At 39.6% G+C, this 15,662-nt stretch overlaps 2 protein-coding genes and 1 non-coding gene across 4 annotated transcripts; 2 read left to right on the top strand and 1 right to left on the bottom strand.

Annotated features, from left to right (window-relative positions):
• Positions 1 to 191: 191 nt before the first annotated feature.
• On the bottom strand, positions 192 to 2,842 carry LOC105565139 (serine-threonine kinase receptor-associated protein). 2 transcript variants are annotated; one of them, XM_012018088.1, is made up of 5 exons: positions 2,556 to 2,842; positions 1,529 to 1,827; positions 1,215 to 1,444; positions 840 to 976; positions 192 to 770 (listed from the first exon to the last, which is right to left on the bottom strand). In XM_012018088.1, the coding sequence occupies exons 1-5, from the start codon at positions 2,668 to 2,670 to the stop codon at positions 559 to 561; spliced, it is 993 nt and encodes a 330-aa protein (XP_011873478.1). In that variant the 5' UTR covers positions 2,671 to 2,842; the 3' UTR covers positions 192 to 558. The 2 variants fall into 2 exon arrangements, with proteins under 2 accessions (XP_011873478.1, XP_011873479.1); XM_012018089.1 differs by lacking the exon at positions 2,556 to 2,842 and adding an exon at positions 1,903 to 2,192 and having other exon boundaries at positions 193 to 770.
• A 3,331-nt stretch (positions 2,843 to 6,173) lies between these two features.
• Trnaf-gaa lies at positions 6,174 to 6,246 on the top strand. Its single transcript has one exon. It is a non-coding gene; the product is annotated as a tRNA-Phe (tRNA).
• Positions 6,247 to 7,066: 820 nt separating this feature from the next.
• Positions 7,067 to 14,975, top strand: LOC105565136. Its single transcript, XM_012018084.1, has 4 exons — positions 7,067 to 7,411; positions 11,830 to 11,972; positions 12,740 to 13,028; positions 13,510 to 14,975. Exons 1-4 carry the CDS (start codon positions 7,342 to 7,344, stop codon positions 13,722 to 13,724), a joined length of 717 nt encoding a protein of 238 aa, XP_011873474.1. The 5' UTR covers positions 7,067 to 7,341; the 3' UTR covers positions 13,725 to 14,975.
• Positions 14,976 to 15,662: the final 687 nt, after the last annotated feature.

The following is a 15,662-nucleotide window of genomic DNA, read 5'->3' as shown; positions in this document are numbered from 1 at the left end:
TATGGCGGAAATTAAGATCGAGAATGATTATAAAGCATGTCAAAATAGACACGCGATATCATGTGTGCTGTGTAGTACGTGTCAACGTCACATACTGATATGTCACTACATGTGCTTAAATGATGGACGGTATCGGCTTGGAAGAAATGCAAATGCAACGTTCGTTACGAACTTGTCTTTCTTTCTCTCGTTACATCTCTACCTAATTTTGTATTATAATAACGTGACGTGTATAATGTTAATAAATGTTAATATTTCTTTTTCATTGTTGATCCTTCTCGCAGTATAAATAACAATCCTGTATCCCCCGCGTCTCCACGAGCTCTGGAATTGGTCCTCACTGTTAGTTTTGGAATAAAGGCCACGGTGGAGGCGGGCGATCCCTTTCTAAGAGGATGGGTTATTTACAAGGGTTTCCGGCGGCCCAAATAACAAATATTCGGCGCGTTTTATTTTGCAGAATATTCATCCACTCGCTCGAATTTGATCCGAGAGGTCTGCTTACAGGCCTTCGGAGAGACATCCGGAGATGTTCTTGTCTCTCCCTGCGGTCCAACTTTAAGTGGCAGGAACTTCTTGTTTGTTATTAATTACGACGGCATTTTCTTGTATTGTGGGCGTCTGTTCTACGCAGCGCCACAACCCGTAGGTTTTTCCGACTACGGTCTGCCATAATCTCAAAGTACCGTCCTCGGATCCGCTAGCGTACAATTCACCGTCCGGTGAAAAGCGTACGCAGTGTACAGGCCCAAAGTGTCCCTTGAAAGACTCTGCAAGTTTTCCATACAGTTACCGAGTGCTTTCAAAAACTGCTAAATTATATAAACTAAAGAATTTACCTATTTCTGCCCCTGTGTTATAGTCAAACTTGTACATTTTGAAGTCCTCCCCGCCACAAACAAAAATAGTACTATCCGGGTGCAAGCAGGCACTATTGACTTGAGTCGGGACCATAAATTCCTTTATCTTGGTTAATCTGACAAATTTAAAGGATAGCAAATTTATTTCCATGTAGAATCGGCGATAATCTTCCTTATTGCAAAAATGTTTCGATATTATTTGAATCTTTAACGATATAATAATAGTATTGGTAGCTTGGTAAAAAGAAACTCGTGTTTTCTTCCCAAATTGGGACAAAACCAGAAAAGAATCGAGGGTTTCCTTCGTCTGGAGTAGCTCTTCCAATTTTTATGAGAGAAAAGTGTGCTACGTACTCTTTGCTGTCCCAAAAGGTAACAATGTTAGAGTGAGTGGTGGTAATGACGTTTCCATCCTTCGACACTTCCATGGAACTCGGAATCGCGGGGAAGTCTAATCTCTTAACTTCTTGCCCGCTATTTCTGTCCCACACCCTCAGTGTCTTATCGTCCGCACAGGTGATTAGGGCAGAGTTATTGTCGAAGAAAGTCACGTGCCTAATACCACTTGTGTGACCTGAGAAGATCTGAGGAAGAGGCAAGTCATTTTATATTAACCCAGACGTTTGTCTGTACAGCGTATTTCTAGCATCGCTGGCTTATAATTTTACCTGCGGTGCCGCCTCTGGCTTATTAAGATCATAAATGCGCACAAGCTTCTCGTTGGATCCAGTGCACAGATTATTCGAGTCGGTACTAAAATTGACAGATTTAACTATATGATTGTGTTGAAACGAATGGACCTCCTCGCCTTTAATCGCGTCCCAGACTTTGGCATTAAAATCTGCTGCGCCGGTCGCAGCTCGCGTAGCCTGTGGATTTAACGCCACACCCCACACTGCTCCTTTGTGTCCTTCAAACGTACCGATCCAATCCCCAGTGTCGCCTTGCCGCAACATAGGTTTCCCATCTGACAACGAAGAAGAATCGTTTGCTCCAAAATACTTCACCCATGCAACTGTATTTGCAACAATTCAATACGCACCACTGACAAATACGTTTAGCCTAAACACGTACGAATGGATATTCAAGTCAACTTATTTCCCAAATAATATAACTGCCAACGCATTGAATTCAGAAATAAGCAATTTCAGCTGCGTCGAGACTTCAGCTTTCGCATATTTTACATTAAATATTATATTAGGATACGGTACTTTTTCAAAACTTTGGTCTCTCCAAATATTTTGTGCAACAAATACACCTTTCAAGCATAAAATATCTTGCGTCAAATATTATATTGCAACGTAATACGATACAGCGTGCGCCTGAGAAGCGCTTATTCCGTAAAACATTTGGAAAACTTGGAGCTTTCGGTGTCGGGCGTAATTACGCGGAACGTTACGGCGTCGTGGCGGAAGAAAGCGCCGACGAGAAATTTGTACTAACGATCGCAAACGATCGCGTTTGCTGGAGCGTATCGCGCGGGGCACACGTCAACACGTCCCGATTCCCCCCGGCAGGCAGGAAGAGATCACGCACCGCGCACCGGTCTAACCTCGAAAAGTCACCGCGGAGCCTTGGGGGCGGCCGGGGAGAATCGGGCCAAGGCGATCGAGAATCGGACGCCGCGCGGCCGGTGGATCGGTGAGGGAAGGAGGAGAGAAAAGTCGGAGCGGCGCGCGAGGCTCGCGCGTTTACCTTTGCACGCAGAGATGAGGTAGTAGCCGGACTCGGTCACGTCGGAGAAGGCGAGGTGGACCACGGGTCTCGTGTGGCCGCTGCACGTAAGCGGTGTCTGCCGCAGGCTGGCCATCGCGCCGTTTCTCTACCCTTCTTCCCGGCGACGAGCGAACGGACGGACGGTAACGCCGCGATTTCTCCGGTGGCCTCTCCGCTCCACGTGCGCTCCAATGGACGTGCGCTCAGCGTACCGTCGCGTCGGGCGTACGAAACACGACTGACGCAGACGCAGACGCGCCGCGCGCCGGTGCCAATCGCCACGGCCGCGCGGTATCGGCAATTAGTCCCGCGACAGGAAGAGCGTTGTGGGCCCCGCGCGCGCCCGCGCGCGCGCGGCCTCGCGCGCCGCGTCCTCGTCTCCCTTTTTCTCGTTCCGTCTGCGTCCCGCGGTATACCGCTCTTTCTGTCCCTCTGAAACGGCGCGATCGTTATTTACGCGAGCCTCGCGCAGCGTAAACCTGTCCCCTGTCCCAACTTTGCAGATTTATGCAATTCCCCGCGCCGCGAGACTCGCAGTTGACTCCCGGGGTCTTCTAAGTAATATTTCCGGAGGACATCTGGGTCGTACGAATGGTATACTTGCCCCGACAGATGAGATACATAAAAGACAGATGTTGAAATACATTGGGTCGTCTCACAAATAGCGCGATATTATGCAGAAACTTTTGTCGCCGGGCAAGTCAACATTTAAGGTGGTTGTTTGGCGACGGTAATGCTCAAAAGTTTCTTCCAGACAGGAACCGGCACTCAATTACTACAATGGTATACCTTGATGCAATACTGTTCTAAAGAATACACTCACGATTAATATATAATATAAAATGGATTCGAAAGATTATAGTTTGTGGCGCTGTCGCCACGTCTCTTACACTACACTCACCCTGGCAAAAATAAAACGTTTCACAAGTGCTTGTATATAGCGTTTGCAGGAGTTCGTTGAGAGTTTAGAAACGGTCAATAGAGAATTTGTAGAGCGGAAATTGCAACGCTGCGGCGTTTAGAAGACGTTTGTATATAGCATTTTTTAACTTAGCTTTGTAGAACTTTTATGAAACGTTATACACAGTATTTTATAAACGTTCTGAAAGCGTTCAAAACGCAGCGGCGTTGTGTAAGCATTCTCATAAAGTTTGAAAGCGTTTGAACTTTTAAAAAACCTTCATTTAACAGTTATCAACGCTTTATAAAGCTTGTCATTTTCGCCAGGGCAAGTTTAATACACAATTGTTTATTCGATTTAAACGAGGTAACTGATTATTACTATTTAACCAATCTGTATCATAAGTATTATTGTATTCTATCCTGTATTTTCGATGATTTTACTGCAGTTTTACTGAGGAAGACCCGAAGGAGGGTCGAGACGTTTAAATTTGTGAGAACCGATTTCCGTTCATTTTGTGGCTCACACCAATGTGATTGGCACTCCTTCCTTTCTACATATTTAATTGTTTATATTGTTGAAACGGAGCGGTCAATAATTTTGATTTTTTTCCAGTTATTCGTCCCATTTTACTCTACAACATATTTGCTTCTCATACGAATCTCACTCACCGTTAAGTTTAAAAAGTAAGAAAATATGCCGTCATTTGCGTTTGCAAACGCAAATATTAATATTTTAACACATAACAATATGTGCAAATCATATTTCGCGTGTAATAATATTACAACGAATTACATCGTTACGTGTAACAATATTTTTAACGTGTTTTACACGTAATATTTCGCGTACCATAGCAAACTTTAACATTTTTTTTTAGAACTTTGAGACGGTCAATTTTAATTTAATTGTTCTTATTTTGCACGTATTAATGTAAAGAATAAACTGTAAAAAATTTGAAACATTTCTCACATAAGTGATTTTACGAAACAACTACCTTAAGATTGAGATGAGAAGAAGCTGTAAATTAATAATGGAAAAACGTATTTTTTCATTGAGATTAAAATGTTATATTTTTGTTTTACCTCTAAAAAGTATCCCTAGAAAGTCGCCTTACTTCCGGAGTGACCCAATAAATATGAAATATTATTCTTTCTGCGCGACAAATAAATAGTTTAAGGGGATTCGAAGGCGGGATATATAAATCTCCATCGATTTTAGATTTAATGGCGGAAGATTACGCGCATTGTTGTTCGACGCACGTCACAGGAAAAACACGTTGGATTCCGTTTAAATTGGCAACGCACCGAGGAAGCGAACAAACGGAGGCCCCACTGTTACACGCACGCCGTGCGTAATAATGCGTTCAACGCCAGTCTAAAACAGCGATGTTGTTCAGGACTCAAACGTTTCGCGTATCCCGAATATACGAGGGTGGGTTGAAAAGTTTTGAGCCTAACGTAGAAACAATTTTTTCCCGGTCAAGCTCATTTTTATTTTTCGACGTAGTCTCCCTTTAAGTCGATACACGTAATCCCCAGCGAGAAATGACTCGTCAATCGATGTCAAAACCAGGGTTGGGCAGTAACTCGTTACTTGCAACGAAGTTACAGTTGCATTTACTTTTTTTTGGTACTGAAACCCGAACACACTTGAGCGGACTCAAGATTTATTTATTAAATAAGTGATTAATCAATTAAAGGCTCTCTCGATGCTAAAATTAACGAGCAGCAAGGAAAAGTAGACTTCAAGAGTCACATGCAAGACATACAGCGATTTATTTTTCCTCTTTCCTCACTGCCACGTGTGCTTCTATTATCACGCGTCTTACAGTCGGAACACTTCGCCTTGACCCTGTAAGTTGTTTCTTTCAAATCCTTCTTGAATCACGACCATGAATTAAAACAGCTCCCCCTCCCTTCCACTCGTAGTACGTAACCTTAACATTTCATAGAATGCGCGTTTTTGCAACGTGCATCGACTATCAAGTGATCGATATTCGAAGGATAGGAGGGGAAGAAAATTTTGACATGATTGCGACACGTGCTTGTCCGAAATTAATTGACCAATGATTAATATTGAATTATTGAACATTTTTGTCTATGCAAATTTTGTGTATGTTACAATACACAAAAATTTTCCATAATTGGAGAACTATTGCAACAGCATATTCCTGAGACAAAATCAAGTAAACAAGTCCTGTACTACTTTTCCCTCCGACAAACAGCTATCGAGATATCATAAGCTAAACATTGAAAAAGTTATAAATTCTCCCTTGAATATCTCACAAAGTATTAGGCAAATCGAAAAATATTTCGGACAAAAGTTATTCATATTAATTAGCAGAATAACATAGTATAATAAACAACAGAGGGTTCCATTAAAAAAATTGAAGGTGACCGTCACGTGACCTTCAAATGACCATTAAACGTCAAGTCAATGGCACCACCTTGTGTCCCCCTTCGAACCAAACCACTTTTGTCTGAAACGTTTTTTTCTGCGATCAAAAATAAAAAAGTTATTTGGGGTGGGGCATGAAATTGGGACACCCTGTATACGCGCTATAACTTTATAACAATAACCATGATTAATTCACGATATCTTGACGTTTCTGTATCGAATATTTAATACGAAGAACATGAGTTGCGTGTATTGCAACAACGGCTTTTCAGACTGCCAACGAACGTCCTCGGTTGTGAGCCGAAATAGCTCAGTTGGGAGAGCGTTAGACTGAAGATCTAAATGTCCCCGGTTCAATCCCGGGTTTCGGCAGTCGCAATTTTTTCTTTTTTTTTAATTAAAAATTTAAGAAACGCGAATGCTAATCTTATCCTTGATATAAAATATGTACCAATTTAAAAAACTATAAAAAATTTATAGGTCACTTATAGGTACTTTGTTTTATCGAGTGCTGCACGAATTGTTTCACGATTAAAGAAAAACGCTTATCTCTATCTGGAAGATAAAGAGAATGTTATCAACCTTCGTTTCATTGAAGATGCTCAAAGAGGACAATGAAATTGATATATAATGGGGCGTGAAACACACCCCATGCGATTAATTACGTTAAAAGAAACCACGTGAATAATGCAGTTATTGCAAGACACCGAGGTACACAACTACGGCATCTCAGACACTCCGGTAAACTTTTAATCAACGAACGCGGCGCAACGATACAATCCAATCCCGTAGCGTAAGCAACTTGGCGGGAAGTTAAAAGGGAAGTTAGAAAAAAAAGAATCTTAGCGAGATTGAGAAAAATGCGTCCTCGATGAATCGAGATAAATAAATTTCTCAAGTTTTAAAAGGGTAAGCCGAGTCCTGCCCCGGCGCTCTCCCTAGGAGAGCCACGCGCTCGCGAGGATCTCCGCGCTGTGTCGGATGCAGCAGCCGGGGCGGCAGGAAGAAGAAGAGAGGACGAAGCGACGCGGCGGGTCCTCCCGTCGTGCGCACACTCCCGAGGCCGAGGCGCCGTTGGAGACCCGCTGCACCTGCCGAGGTTGGCGTAGCCGAGGACTGGCCGCTCGCAGTTGGACCTTGACGTGCGTGGCGTGACAATGTCGACCGCTGGCTGCGCTGGCGGCCGCGCGTAGGGCGAAGGGCTGCCGGGGGAGAGCTCGCCTTCCGCGGCGACGGTCGCCGTGCTCCGTTTCAAGGCCGCTTCACGGCCCTCGCCTCGAATGTCAACGTAGAGAGGAAAAAGAAAAAAAAGACGCGGAGGGAGAAACGCGCGTCCGTGGCCTTCGTCCCGCGGGAGGGGGTAGGTAGTCGCGCCGCGAGCTGCCACGAGGTTCACGTGCCTTCCCCTCGACTCGGCGTTTCCGAATTAGCCGGCTCACCCCGTGCTCTCTCGCGCTCTCCGGAACGATGTGGCTCCCGCGGATGCTGCTCGTCGTCGGTTATCTGCTGCACTGTCACGTCGCCCGTTCGATAGCCGGTGAGTCGCCAAATCGCGCGAATCTGCATGTGCACACGTATCCGCCAAGTGTGCACATATGTTTCCTGGCGCACACCTGCCGCCCTCGCGCCTCCACATTATCGCCAAATGAAACGTATTATTACGCTTTGTGTTTTAATTGTCACAAAATTTGCCTATTATTGCGTTTCGCGGAATTGTATTCGATTTCTCGGTGCGCTTCACACACTTTGCGCGTGAAAAAAATGTACGGATATGCACGTGTTTAATTTTGGAGAGAGGAATTTAATCGGAGCCAAATCCGACGCTGTTGTCATGTGAAAGAAATGTGTGTAGAATCGCAGTTTTTTGTAAAAAAAAACGCTGCAAGGATTAACTATGCAACTCTCAATCTTCCGAACAACTGGAAAACACCCAACTAGAATGCGAATTGTCCTGCTCTTTATGTCGTGTCCCAACCAGTTTTTTAAATACATACATTTGCTTAGATCAATACACCGGAATATAAAAAATACGACAAAATAGTAAATTTGACTTAATAATTGGCAATTGGATAAGATATTTATAAAAGGATAAATAACAATTTGTAATAAAGTAAAAGAAATTACTTTATTTAGAAAGAATCACTTTTTTCGGTACTCTTTTCAAATATCAGACTATTTTACTATCGTTTTAATAATGGTTTCGCTTGAAATGTAATTTTAACTTTAATTTTACTCGGCCCAGCGAAAACTCGCTATTTGTATAGAAAAAAATTGTATAAAAATTTATGTAAGTTTTGAAATGTTTTACATTTACTGTAGTTTAAATTTATCGCAATTTGCAAAATGAAATGATAAATATAACTTGGCATATATTATACTCCGAGGCCATTTTTAAATGTGAGTGCTTAATAAATATTGCGCAGTGTAGCAATTAGCGAAAGAGATTTATACTCTCACACACACACTGTGAGAAAGTTAAAAGAATATAAACCTTTTGTCATACGCTATGAAAAAAAAATGGCGCGCGTTCTACACTGGAATACGGTGTGTATTTTATTTTATTGTGTTCGAGGGTTTATATGCTTATTTTTTATTTACTTTTTAATATGTATTTATCTGAAAAATAAGCCTCTCTTTTTAACCAGAGCTAGACACGCATTCATATCATTAATAATCCGTTAAGTTGATACCTCGGTTTACTTTATGATACTATATTATATTATTTATTTGTTGTCATACATTATTCATTATCTATAAATTGCATATGATTGTTATAACATTATAAAGCGAGCAATTAATAATCGAGGGCAATCATCTAATACAGACACACAATTATTATCATTTTCAACGTTTCGACATCAAAGATATTAGCCGGGAACAGTAAAAATATTGATTCTTGGATATATTATTAACATCTGGTGCGCACGGAATAATAGGCAAAATTCAGCCTAGATAATACGACATTGGTGGTCGCTGCATGCCGTAGATAAGGCGCTCAACACCGCCTCTCGCAGCATTTATAAGTATATTTTAAGTAGTCACGACACTTTCAAATCCGCTTACAAATTCACAATGATCGGTGCTTATCCGAGATACGTGCATATTCTCGGGCGGTGACTTCTACAGTTTGCCTCGCGTATCCAAAATGATGCAAGATGATTTAAACATTATTATTTTGCAACCAATCTATTTTTGCTTGAGAGGGGTAAAAAAAGATTGAGGAATAATTCAAATAATTTGGAGCCGCGATCAAAAGTGTCGAAGCGACAATTTGCAGATGCGCTAAATTGTTGAGTCGGTGATACTGTATTAACACGTTCACCCGTAATAACAATTATGTTAAATCAACACGTTTTAATTGCAGGCCATACCTTATCTATTAATTAATTTTATATGGCAGCGGGGAAAGAGGTAAAGGGCAGTGGACATAAAGCAACACAGTTGATTTGTTGAATTAATATGACGCTTTAGCAAACACCCCGCTAACGAGGAGCCATTGTTCACGATTTCAAAAGATTCTTCGAATGACCATCCTGTTAGCTCAAGAATCGATTCGTTAAAAAGGTGATAATCGGGTTGTTATATATTTATCCGTTCGTTAAAAATATTACACAACATCGTATTAATTGGCACGCGCGTAAATTGCGTACGCTAATATGCAGAAAAAATTATTATGCATTATTATTTCAGTAGAACGTAGTTACCGACAAATCTTTTTCATTAAAGAATTAATACGTACATTTAATCTCAAACGCACATGCAAATAGCATGGAATTTTGAAGTTGCGGTATTTGTGTTCCAAAATTTGATTACTAGTTATCGAAGCTTGATTATTGGAAGCGCTGATAAATGTTTCTCGGTCACGCCGGATGCAGAAAACATCGCGCAACGGTCTGTCTCGATATACGCTGTACGTTGCAGCGTGCTTACAGGCGTTTAAGAATCTAATTTAAAATGCTTTCGTCAGACACGGTTAGAAACAAAAGCAATTTTTTGAATAGAGATACGCCACACTCACGTAATGACTTGCAGAGTCGTAAAGAGTCGCGAGAATAGCGAGAGAGAGAAACCCAAGTCACTCATTATTTCACGTTCGTTTGCGGTAACTCAGCCCTGTAATTTGCCCTAGAAAAAGCTGCATTTAATTCAAAACTCGTGCAATAAACTTCCAATTTTATAGTTTACAGCATACAAATATACACTGAATGACGTCACGAAGTTATTGAAAACTAAATAATTGTTATTTTGTTAACGAATAGATGAAATAAAATTGATTGAATACTGTCCTGCGGAAACAATCCGTTATTTTTTTAGCTCATAATATAACTAGATTATGCATTTATGAACCCGTAAAAATAAATATTGCGAAAGGCTGAAAATTCGTCTCTTTTGCAGCAACTATCAAAACCCATTTAATGCAATTTTAAATTTAATTACTTAACCCATTTCAAATGAGTTCCTTTTTAAAAGAAATTCAGCAGTGATGTTTCATTAATCTCAAGTTTAGATATTCAGGCATCAAAGCGATGCAGCATTTTAACTTTCATTCGTTTACCGACGTATTCGCTGAATCGTTTATGTGTAATTTCTAAATTCGAAATAATTAAACGATAGTCGTAAGTGCACACCAAACAAAGCGGAATGTACTGCCTTTTTTTTCATTCTGCCGACGAGCCTGCTTAATATCCTGGTGTCGTCCCAGGACTTCATAGCTCATCACGCGATGCAGGCTACATTTATTTGTTTGCGCAACGTACCATCCTATTTTCTTCGCGTATCGATCTCTTGTCTCGCTCGTTACCTATACCACTCTTTGTATTTCTTCACATTCGTCGCTTCGATATGCAGTATCTCACCATTTGGGGGACTCAAGATCAATATGTGTTTTCTTTTAGGTATAGATACTTCAACGAACTTCGAAGTCGATCTTTTCAGTTGCAATATAATTTAAAAAATGAGTAATTTTGTAATTAACGAGTTCAAAGGAAAAGTCTTTCTAGCGGATTACTTTCAGAATGGTATATAGGTAATAATAATTGAGGGACTTATCAAGGTACCATCCGTTTTACTATTTTTTTTAAGACTGTTTATTATTAAAAATATCACCTTTTTAAAAGATTCGCATGTGAACTCTCTACATCGTAAAATTGGTCGAGGCTGCACCAATTTTATTAGTTCGATCCTATCTGATCGAACGACCGTCCGATGAACTTTCACGTCTGTCTAAAATAATGACCTAATATACAAATAGTTCTCACCGAATAAAGTGAAATATTTTAGCTTTAACATAGATATGTGTGATGACATTATTACATAATTAATATAACCAAGAGAAAGTTACAACTTTTAGAAAGTCGTGAATTAATTTTTACATTACTTTGCTGCAAATAATCTACCTTGATAGGGTCTATTAAAAAACCGAGTCGGATCTTTCACAGACTACAATAACCTATTAATTTTTTATTCGTGTCCTTGAAAATCAGACACTTCAAACATATTCTGATTTCGCACGAATCGTACAAAATACCTCAGTTAAAAAAGTATGATAATTCTATACCAAGTTTTTTTTATTATTTAGGGCGAATAGTTATTTTTTAAAATTATTTCCGTACAACTAAGCTCGTCAGGTCACGATAGACTAAGACGTACGAGGCGCAGTCATAATTGCTTGCTCTAATTACGAAATTGGGTTGTGGAACACATGAGTATGCGTCCGTATCACGGGCAAATTTCCGCGAGCGAATTCAATTAAAACGATCGTCTAATTAAGTACAATTTTGTTGTTGATGGAATGTTGCAAAAGCGATAGAGTGTACGGTAACTATGATTAGAGATTAACGAGCGATTGCAGATAATCACATCTCGTTCAATGTTAATTCGATTGAAAAAGAAAGATTTATTGAAACAGCAAGCCTTCAGCCGTCGCTGATCTTTCATTTATGATTTTGGTTACAGCACCTGCGAGAGCGACAGGTCAGGCTTTATTGGATGAAATTGGCGTTACGTTTCGAGACGACAGCGATGATGACGTCACTACAGAGGACCCGTTTCTCAAAAAGTGCATTGTAGACGGGAATTTCTATTCTCACAGTCAAACGGTAACGACTGACGAAATATACCGGCGAGAGAAAATCTCTTTTTAGTGTGACAAACAATCACGAAAAATGGAGGAAAATAAAACGTTGACATCTTCACATCTTCGCAGGAATTAATAAGAAATTAGTTTAAATAATTCAACGGAGAGTAACACGTCTCTTTTACCTTAAGATAAAAGAAATTTTATATGAGATAAAAATCGTACTCTCTGGTGCATTTGTACAAGTAAAAATTCTTTCTTTCTTTTTCTCTCTCTCTCTCTCTCTCTCTCTCTCTCTCTCTCTCTCTCTCTCTCTCTCTCTCTTTATCTTCCCCTTTTCCTCCTTTACTCGAGTCGATCTGCCCTTAAGTGTTGAGAAACTGTTGAGAAGGATTATCATTTATCACAGTTTTAGCAGCCTTAGTATTAGGTATATCTCTGTAACTAACTTCCTCAGATCAGGCTTCTATTACAGTAAACTTCACTAAAATTAATTGACGAATGCAGCTGTGTAATCCATTTGGCTCTCTCAAGTTTTCTTCGTGAATTGGACTCTCTCCAGTTTTGTTCTTTGTTCATAACTCAAAAATTTTTATGTCACAACGTTGATTATGTTCCAAATTAGAATCATCATTGAGAATAGTAACGTGATTGCGAGAAGGGGAATTATTTTGTTCTTATATCCCAATATGATAATTGGTTAATCAAGCACTGAATTTTTATATCATTTTTCTCTTGTGTTTTTTTTCATTAAAATCTTTTACTAAACGCACCGCGCTTTCTCCCCAGATACCGTCGCGTGACGCGAATTCACATTGCCTATGCGTCGTCGGCGAAGTTTACTGTTGGTGGCAAAATTATAATTCGAACATGGCCTCGTCGCTCGACCCGTCTTCTCTGCGATCGACCGCGGTGGAAAGCAATTACACTTCGTCTCTGGGAATGAGTACGGACATTGTGGACGGCTTCGAGGCTTCCGGAAATTTTGACTCGTCGATTAACCAAGAGGAACATAAAGAAATTAACGCCACTCTGTCAAGTACAACGCCTTCTGCACCGACCATTTGCCTCGTGATGGGTATTTATTAATTCGTCTCTCCTCATTAACTTGCTCTTGATATTTTGATTTGATCGTTATTTTTACAGCGATTTTTTTATTAGACCGTTATTTTTATATCGATTGTCAGAAATAATAAAATTTAATTTATACATGTATTCATAAACGTCACAATGCACGTTGCATATTTATTGAAAGTAATTCTAATAGATTTCTAGAGACTTTTTAATATTATTTCCCAAAAGTCCTTCTTACAGCATAAGTATTACAAATCTTTGAAGATTTGTTTAAAATTTACTTTATACCTCACGTTGTTTAAGCACACAATGCACATTTAATATTCATAGTGCCTTGGCGCAAGATAAAAGCATGAGCTTTTATGTACTTTGGAAGCCTATTTTCTTTTATATGTTATAAAAGCCGCGCGTTCATGTATACATACGTGCGCGGTTCCGGACTTTTAAAAAGGAAATTCGTATGTACCATGAGACTTGAATTATAGGAAGAGAGTATCGACAGGGTGAGACACTACCACACTCAACCGGGAACTGCGTCGAATGCAGCTGCGGCTCCGAAGGCCGCATCGAATGCTCGCCGAGAGACTGTGTGGCACTGCGACCCGAGATATTAGTCGCACCTGATAAACCCGAGGTACTCGACGGCGATTTCGAAGTTTTCAACTTGGCGCGGAATTGGGATATCGACGAAAATTTCTAAAGTAAAATAACGAGTATGATAACGAGTCATGCAAAGTCTTGCTCGGTTCTGATTGCTGCGATAATATTGTATTAACGTTCCCGAAAGGTCAACTAATCGTTTAATTAAACGCGACTTCAACAGCTGTTCGAAGAAGGGCAGACTCCCGCGAAAAAAAGATTCCCGAGAGTAGATTGATTCTAAAGTATAAAGTACGGTGAAAATCGGAAACAGATCTGGCGCTTATAGTTTATTGCTCAGCGTAAAGAATTGAATGACGTTTATATCAAACTATTCTTAACGTTTATTTTAAATGCAATCTCACACTATTTAAATAATTGAAAAAATAATATTAAAAAAAATGAGATCACAGAATCGTAGGACTTGCGCTTGGCGGTCTTTGACATTAAGGGATCGTGTAATTTTTTTATTATAAGGGAGAATCATTTTCTTTCCATCGAGGATGTGCCTTCCATTATTTGTCTTACATCGTGGATGTAATCAAAACGACGTAGAAGGCATAGTCCTAAAATGTCTAGTCTAGATTTTTCCTATAAAATCTTCAACGAGTGAGAAAAAAAGAGCCTATTCGATTGAACATTTTTTTTTACATAGATAGCCTCATTCACGATTCAATATTCATTTCGGACCCTGCTAGATTGAATACCCCCCCCCCCGCGTAGAAATCCCTTGACAAATTAATATCTATTTTACCGAGTATAAAAGAAAGAGCTTAGTAATTTTCTACCTGACAGCACTACGTAAAATTTCTCCGTTTCAATCTATTTGATTTGGACGCCAATTTATAGGTATACATCCCATAATTAGTAATTTATCCAACGAATAGAACATTCATATCTGTATAGATTCGATATAAGAATGTTTTTGTAGACGACGGCCTATAATCCATAAATCTTAATCATAACGCATGTACATCAGTCCGCCTTATGTACGTGTGAAAAATGATATTACTGAGAATGAGCTTAGTCATTACTAGTCGATCACAATAATATGGCATAAAAGATTTAATAATACTCTTTGTCATACCTCATATCCTAATAGGTGCATAATCAAATATGGTAGAGAGGCTCGTGTAATTTACCACATACAATACAGAGGAAAGTCCCCCGTTATAGGGTAGGCTCCTGATATGAGATATCAGGGTTTCTGCAAAATCAATAGACATCATCTGTCGCGTCCACCATGAATGTTTGTCCTTGGAGTGAAGTCTGTTAAGTGGAAAAAAAGATTGAATTTCGGACGTTGAAAACCTACTATCTCATATTAGAATCCTATCTAATAATAGAGGACTTTCCTCTACACCTGCGTATATACATGTGTGTGTATGTGTGCGTGTGTATGTGAAAAATGATATATACCGCCATATATCTTACATATTTACGATAGAACAATGCCAATAACGAATAACGGAAATCCCTCGTTGCAATAGAGTTTACAATGGTACATATAAGAGATTGAACGGTAATAGACATGTAGTCAAGTGAAAAATCACAATAAGAAGGGAAACATTTAACGAAACCTCCGACATTCAACATACCCCGATATATGCACAATATATATTATATATACCTTTGTACACGTATTTAAATATCATATATATGTATATGTATATATGATATTTACTATAATATTATTATATATTACATCATACACGGAGTAATGTGTAATATAATATTTTAATTATAATTAATCATATCATACCAAAAGTATTAAAAAATAAAAAGAACAACGTCGCATGTACCCCGCGTTACGTTAACGTGCGCAACTTGACTACAGTTAAATCTCCATATTTTTAGCACGTCAGGACCAAATTCCCTCCCTCTTCTTGACTCTTGTTCTTAATTGCTGCATGCATTCCAATGACATATGCATAGAATGGAGATATCATTTCGATCACGCGTATATTTTGGCTAGCATAATGTAGTGAGAATCAACAGC

The sequence above is a fragment of the Vollenhovia emeryi genome, unplaced genomic scaffold, assembly GCF_000949405.1.
Source record: "Vollenhovia emeryi isolate VEMERY1.0 unplaced genomic scaffold, V.emery_V1.0 DF939155.1, whole genome shotgun sequence".
Lineage (NCBI taxonomy): Eukaryota > Metazoa > Arthropoda > Insecta > Hymenoptera > Formicidae > Vollenhovia > Vollenhovia emeryi.
Note: the sequence above shows the minus strand (reverse complement) of the source record. Positions and strands in the feature narration are given on the sequence as shown.

Bases quoted from the DNA above. Each gene is read 5' to 3' on its own strand.
- LOC105565139 (XM_012018088.1), bottom strand. From the start codon at position 2,670: ATGGCCAGCCTGCGGCAGACACCGCTTACGTGCAGCGGCCACACGAGA. The intron at 1,828-2,555 runs GTAAACGCGCGA...CTTCGTTGTCAG, and splicing joins CCTCATCTCTGCGTGCAAAG to ATGGGAAACCTATGTTGCGG. The intron at 771-839 runs GTAAATTCTTTA...GAAAACTTGCAG, and splicing joins TAACACAGGGGCAGAAATAG to AGTCTTTCAAGGGACACTTT.
- LOC105565136 (XM_012018084.1), top strand. From the start codon at position 7,342: ATGTGGCTCCCGCGGATGCTGCTCGTCGTCGGTTATCTGCTGCACTGT. The intron at 7,412-11,829 runs GTGAGTCGCCAA...TTTTGGTTACAG, and splicing joins CGTCGCCCGTTCGATAGCCG to CACCTGCGAGAGCGACAGGT. The intron at 11,973-12,739 runs GTAACGACTGAC...CTTTCTCCCCAG, and splicing joins TCTATTCTCACAGTCAAACG to ATACCGTCGCGTGACGCGAA.